Source organism: Mus pahari, chromosome 3, assembly GCF_900095145.1.
Source record: "Mus pahari chromosome 3, PAHARI_EIJ_v1.1, whole genome shotgun sequence".
NCBI classification, from domain to species: Eukaryota; Metazoa; Chordata; class Mammalia; order Rodentia; family Muridae; genus Mus; species Mus pahari.
Genome location: NC_034592.1, coordinates 133,469,669 through 133,476,900, shown reverse-complemented (window position 1 = coordinate 133,476,900; position 7,232 = coordinate 133,469,669). Strand labels below are relative to the sequence as shown.

Here is a 7,232-nt window from a genome sequence, read left to right as displayed (position 1 = left end):
TAAAAAAACAACCATTCAGCAGACACTGCAGACACTCCCACTTCTCTTCAGTTCTTCTAAGCATCTTTCAAAGGATGTTCGGATGAAGGCTCTAGTTCCTACAAGGCTATGGACAAGAAGTGAAGCGCAGAAGTCACCGGGCAGCTAGGTTCCGAGGTTGGAGGGCACCCCCTCCTGCTCCATCTCCTAACGGTGACAGTGCGGTCACCATAGAAAGACAAGACAGCCAAGGGTCTGGAGAGTTTCTCCAGTACGGCTCGGACGTCCTTTTCAGCCCCAAGCAAGCCCACCAAGCCATTAACGGAGAGGACCATCCACCCACATACAGCAATAACCCACGAGAACACTCAGACACCTCTCGTGTACGCGCACCCTATAAAATTTATACGAATCTCGCGCGATCTTGCCGCGGAGACCCTGGAGCTTTGGAAGAGTCAGGTGACCCCGAGACTCCGCCCAGGTGTTCCTGACCGCCTTGCGCATGCGTGGCGCGGCGGAGGCGGCTCGCGCGCTGCTTGGGTTGCCGAGGCTATGGGGCTGAGTCGGGTCCGCGCGGTCTTCTTTGACCTGGACAACACACTCATCGACACGGCCGGGGCGAGCAGGAGAGGCATGTTGGAGGTAACGTCCCCGCGCCGTCGCCCTCCCCTGCCGGGCCAGCACTCCGCTCCGCACCCTCAGTCCCCGCGCTGCGTGCCCGTGGAGTTTCGTTCCCGCGCGTGGGGCCGGGTGCAGGACTCTGAACTGCCACGACTGCAGAGTCGCCGTCACCTGCGGTCACCCGGGCTCGGACGGCGCGGGACAAGACCCCTCGCCCTCCTCTCGCTGCAGTCCTGCGCGAGATGGGCTGCGGTGGGTTTGGGGGAAAGAGGCTCAGACAAGGCTCTGGCCCAGGAAGTTATATAACTCTGAGAGGCGGGCCTGGACTTAACCTACATCATAGCGTTTTTTTTTTCCCTGCAGGCCTCCCTCTGGCCTTCCGGGCTTTCTGGTGCTGAGACCCTCGGCACATAAAATGCTGAGGGGGCAGTCTTTTAGTGAGGCATTGCTGATCTGCATCCTCCTAAGTATAGCTACAGATGCTGTCGGACATCTTCCTTCTCGCGTCCAGCTCTTAACCCATCCCTACTTTCCATCCTCTGCCTTCAGCTTCAAGGAGAAACCGAAGGAGTATCAGATGTGGAAAGCCCACTTACAAAAAAGCCAGCCCTTTCAATACTAAGGGTCCTATGCCTCATCAGGTAGTTTTTTGTTTATCCGGATCTTAAACCTTTCACATTTCTTGCTGCATTGTACACACAGTTTGTTCGTGTCGGCCTTTAAAATTTTTTAACCCTACACCTACCTCTCTTGGACTGTACTTTTCTGCACAGCTACGTTTCAAGGAAAATCTCCACCCGTTGTTTCCGTCAGGGTTCTCTTCTCTGTATTTCCAAATCCACTGACTGGGACGTAGTTTCTGTCTCCGCCGCTAGAATAGGCTTGCCAAGTGGTTAGGTGGCTCCCAAAGTGCCAACATCACTAGGTATTTTGAATTTGTGTGTGTGTGTTATTTTCTTGGTTCTGAGGTTTGAACCTACTTCCTTGCCATCCTAAACAGGTTCTCCCCTGAGCTACTTCTCCCCACCCTTGGAATCAGTCTTGACTGAAGCTTTCCACGCTGTTGATTGTCCCTTGCATTCGGACACCCTCACACGTACATCCTTCTGTGTGTTCTGCCTCCATTATCTCTAACTGCAGACAGTGCACACTCAACCGGTGCTCTCTTATCCAGCTGAGGCCGGTGTTTTGAAACTCAGGTTTTGTTTTAGGCTGGTTCTTGTCAAGTAGGGCTATTAAGCCTCACATTTGAATCACAGTTCTCCCAGAATTCAGTGCCTCAGCAGTCCCCCTGTCTATGCCTAGCCTCAGATCCTCATAAACGTGAGCATTAGGCTGCATAACACGGTCAGGTAGCTTTAATGCCATACGTGGAAAGATCATAGCGTCCAGCGCTCATTCAGTGAACTGTGTGTCCCTATCGACTCTTGTCTCCTGGTCTCCCTTACTCTTCCCCTTAATGACAAAAAGGCTCATCCTATGTAAATTTTTGCTGCGATCTTATCTCCAGGCTGACCTCATCCAATTCATCTTTCACATCCCTGCCACAGTAGTTTTGGGTTTTACTTTTTAAAACAAAAAAATTGATTTGGGAGTCAAGGCAAGAATATCCCTTGAGCTCCGGAGTGAGATCAGTCTAAGCAACGTATTAAGACTCTTACCTCAAAACAACAACAGCAACAACAACAACAACACCCCACAATGTTTCTCCGGGGCATTGCCCCTCTGTTTTGTACCTTATCTTTTTCTTCCGATATCCCTCACCGCACCTGTCAGAAGATGTTGTCATTAATTTTTGCAATTCATGCCTACAGCAGAATCCTGAGTTTCCTGAAAGGGAATATACTATCTTAATTATCCTTGTTTGACATGTAATAAATGCTGAATGCATAGTAGATGGTGCATAAGAATTCATATCTCCAGTCTTGGTTCTTTTACCACCTCCTTTACTTTATAAATGGTTTATGAAATTAGCAAAATTAAATGCTGTAAATATTTTATCTTATAAATTTTGACCTATCCCAAAGTAATATGCCAGCTGTTATACACCATTTTTGAATGATTTCTGAGGGGCTAGGAAGATGTCTGGCCTTGGCCTTGGTGAAGGAGTATATCAATTTTACTTTTCAAAGAACTGTATGGGGAAGTTTTTTCCATTCTTTTTAGACATATGTCTTAGTTGCTGCTCTCTTGCTGTGACAAAGTAACTTGTAAGAGAAAGCATTTAATTTGGGGCTTGTTGACATTTTCAGAAGGTAAGGCTATGATCACTGTGGTGAGGAGTAGGATGGCCAGTGTGCAGGATGCTGGAGCCGGAGCCGAGAGCTCACATCTATCTGACTTGCAAGTTAGAGGCAGAGATAACAAGACTGGGCCTAGCTCTTGAAAACTCAAAAGCCCACTCCTGATGATATATCTCTTCCAGCAATGTTATACCTCGTTGTCTACTAACTGGAAATCAAACATCCAAATATATGAGCCTATCGGGGCCATTCTTATTCAGACTACTACAATATACTTTCATAGTCAAGAGGAAAAGGCATGAATGTATAGTTCCTCATTGAACAGATTTTTTTAAAAAATCATTTGTAAATTAAATGTCTAATAGAAATAGCTATGAACATGAGAAATGCATTTACAGGTGTGTTAGAAGAAGTAGAGGGCCAATGTATTTCATTTTTAAGGTAGATTCATCACATGTGGCATTAGTGAGTGATGTTCGACTTAACTAGGAATGACCAAGGATGCTGAGGAGGTAGTTCATTTGGTAGACTGCTTGCCTAATTTTCACAAGTCTCTGGGCCAAGCCCCCAGAATCATTTAAAACTAGCCATGGTGGTATATGCCTGTGATCCCAACATTCGTGAGGTAAAAGCACAAGAATCAGGAATTCAAAGTCAGCCACAAAGAGAGTTTGAGGCCAGCCTAGGCTATATAAGGTCCTGTGTCTAAAACATTTTATTTAAAAAGGAAAAACAAAAAAATAGGTGGAGTTGGCCATAGAAATGGCTCGGGGGTTAACACTTGTTGCTCCTCCAGAAAGCCAGAGTTCACACCCCAGCACCCATGTTAGATGGCTCACTTGTATCTCCAGCTTCAGGGAATCTAGCATCCATAGGCAGCCCCACACATGTGGTAGACATGCATTCATCACGTGTGTGTATGTGAGACAGAGAAGAGAGAGAGAATTTAGCCTCTTAACATCCAAATCACAGGTATTCAGAAAATAACTTCTCTTAAAGTAGTATTGTTATATAGTTCTCAAACTAACCCTCAAAGGGTCTTGCTTAACCCTTACTTGTGACAGTGACTCGAGTTCCAGATCCAGAGAGTGGAAAGTAGAAAAGATACTTCTTTTCATACATTCAGAGTGGTAGAGTTCTGAAGTGAATGTATTCTAATCTAGACTGGTGCTTGCTCTCTCACTTCAGGCCCCCTGGCTTCAGGCCTGCGGGTACCTAGGGCCTTCATTACATCAGTGTTTTTCCAAACCTGTCTTACTCCATGTACAGTATGTCTTCCACACCTTCAGATTAGAGGTCTTTGTCCTCCACCTCCAATCGAGCCCAAACTTATTCTCAGTGAGGGGTTAGGAAAGTAATAAGGTGCTGATTCAACTTAAGTGGTACTCCTGTTTGAGCTGATAACATGAGTGTCTAATAAACATTTTTTCTAAAGATGTTAGTATTTCTAAGTGCATATTTTTTTATTTTAATAGGATCATAAGTGTGCATGCACATGTGTATGTACATGTAGAGGCTGAAAGAGACCCTCTCCTGTGTCATCTTCTCCTTGTAACAGGCTCTCTTCTTGGACCAAAGCTTACCAGTTAGGTTAGACTGGCTAGTGAACCTTGAGTATCTTCCTTCTAGACTTCCTCAGGGCTGGGATCACAAGTGTTTGTGGTTGCTCAGCATTTTCCCATGAGTCCTAGAGATTGAACCCTGGTCTTTGCACTTAGAAGCTAAGTTCTTTACTTGCTGAGCCAACCCACCCCACCCTCAGGCTCCAGCTGTGGGATGTAAGAGTAAAAATAGCACCCATATTTGAATGCTTAGTCATCAGGGGGTGACACAGTTCAAAAAGGATTAGGAAGTGTTACCTTGTGGGAGTAGGTATGTCCTTGTTGGAGGAAGTGGGTCATAGGGTGGGTGGGCTTTGAGGATCCAAAAGTTTGTGTCAGGCCAGCATCTCTGCCTGCAGATCAGGGTGTGGCTCTCGGGACTGGCTCCAGCATTGTGCCTGTCTAATTCCCACCATGATGATGGTGGATTAAGCCTCTGAAAGTAAGCAAGCCTCCAATTAAACACTTTCTTTTATGAGTTGCCTTGGTCATAGTTACTCTTCATAGCAATAGAATAGTGGCTAAGACTAATGCTAACGTGATTAAAATGCAATGGTCATAATAAACAAATCTGTGACTAGTTGCCATGTAGCAGTAATAGTATGACTAATGGGAAAATTAATTAAAGATGTGATCAGGAAAGATTTTGGAACTTAGGGGAAGGGTATGGTGTGCCTTCAAAGGTGTTTGACCCCACATTTACAAAGTCTCAGGATTGAGGCTCTGGTGTTGCCAACTGCAATACCAAGACATTGGGGTATTGTGGCTTTCTGTTCTGTGTCAGCTAGGCCTGTGACACTTTACCATGTAACAGGGGGCAGCTGAAACTTAGAGTAATAGCTTATAGCTGAGGAGTAATTGAATTCCATACTGGTTTTGTTGTTGCTTGTTTTTATTTTTGTTTTTTGTTTTTTTTTTAAGATGGTAGCAAAACCATGGAGTTGAAAAGGCTAGTTTTTTGTATTTTTGCCTTAAATTCTTAGAACTGATATATTTTTCTTGATTAATAAAGCTTTTCTTGCTGGGTGTGGTGGCGCACGCCTTTAATCCCAGCACTTGGGAGGCAGAAGCAGGTGGATTTCTGAGTTCGAGGCCAGCCTGGTCTACAGAATGAGTTCCAGGACAGCCCGGACTATACAGAGAAACCCTGTCTTGAAAAACCAAAAAATATAAATAAATAAAATAAATAAAACTTTTCTTTTTGGAACCTGGAGCAAGAAGATCACTGTAAATTCAAGACCAGCCTGGGCTATAGAGAGTTTACACAACTGATTTACAGAAATAACCTGCAGTACTTCCTTATCCTCTGTTAGAGGCATTTGTATACTCTTAAGAAGAGAAAGAGTCTATGTCTTACTAATACCTTGCTCCTTTTCAGTGCACAGAGTTTTGGAGTGAACAGTTGCCACCTGTCCCTGTGTCCTTTTTACTGGATTGCTTGGCTTCAGCAGATGCATTGTTTGATGGTGGCACAGAACAAGAGCCTTATGCATGCTAGCAGCCACTGAGCAGCAGCTCTCCCAGCCATCAGCACAATGCCATGCACTCATTCTGAAGATCAATATTTGACTTGGTTGCTATGGCTGACTTTAGAAGTACATCCTGCAGTATAGGTAGTTCATTGGGAGGGGATCCTAGGAAGGGTGTTGGAGATAAGGGTAGGAATTGCTATTATGTATCTCAATGATCAGTTAACTGCTGGAATGAGACACTAGTCTTTGAGATGACACTGTAGAATATGCTTCAGTTGTTAAAGAACAATGAAGGTCTGATGCTTGTCCAAAATTTCTTTCTCTTGGTTGAATGGTATTCCCTCGATAATACTTGAGCCCCAGTCTGAATGCATGGATGCAGCTGTGCACAAGCTTGCAAATGGAGAAGCCACAAACTTAGAGTATGAAACATTGGGCATATGTGGGAAAATGGATACAGAAGAGATTTTGGCAGCATCTGTTCAAGGACCCTCCAACACATCCATGCCTCCCTATACCTTCCATTTTGGCTCAATTCGGTTTACTTTTTTTAGGTCAGAATTCCATGCTTGTTGCTTCTGTATAGAGTTAGTTAACCTCCTACATCCACATTATCTGCTTGTCAGCTCTTGTTTTAGGTATGACTTCTCTGCCAAGCCTCATTCAACTACTCTTAAGAATGAGTTCAGTTTTACTTCCATAGTTCTTGTCTTTAACTGTAAACAGCACCCAACTCAGAATCAATTAATAATGATTACCTGTCTGCTTCCTTTTCCTATGAAGTGATACCCCAGAAATCAGTACATACTATCAGGCCGGCATGTCTGCTGTGGAAGTAGGCTAATATTGATTCAAATTTCAGCCCAGGAAAAATTTTAACAGTGCTGAACTTACTGTCTTTTCTTGAAAGGCGAATTGTAAGGTTATAACAGATGTTCAGAACATATGTACTAATTTAGCCATAAAGCCGGCCACAGTCCAGTCCTTGATAGATGTTAAGAAATAGCAATGTAGTATAATAAAGCTGGGAATGTAGCTCTGGTATACAGCATACTGTCTTAGTCAGGGTTTCTATTCCTGGTCAAAACATCATAACCAAGAAGCAAGTTGGGGAGGAAAGGGTTTTGACTTACACTTCCATACTGCTGTTTATCACCAAGGAAATCAGGACTGGAACTCAAGCAAGTCAGGAAACAGGAGCTGATGCAGAGGCCATGGAGGGATGTTCTTTACTGGCTTGCCTCCCCTGGCTTGCTCAGCCTGCTCTCTTAAAAAATACAAGACTAGCAGCCCAGAGATAGCACCACCCACAAGGG

The 7,232-nt window shown here is 44.5% G+C and overlaps 1 protein-coding gene across 2 annotated transcripts in view; it reads left to right on the top strand.

The window, feature by feature from the left end:
• The first annotated feature begins 484 nt into the window (after positions 1-484).
• Nanp (N-acetylneuraminic acid phosphatase) overlaps positions 485-7,232 on the top strand; it is a 10,193-nt gene continuing 3,445 nt past the window's right edge. The window contains exon 1 of one of the 2 annotated variants that reach the window (XM_021193936.1): positions 485-621. In XM_021193936.1, coding sequence (XP_021049595.1) covers positions 532-621 — 90 coding nt within the window. In that variant the 5' untranslated portion in view covers positions 485-531. Of the gene's footprint in view, positions 622-919; positions 1,242-7,232 lie in introns of those variants that run through there. The other variant, XM_029536508.1, reaches the window with a different exon arrangement.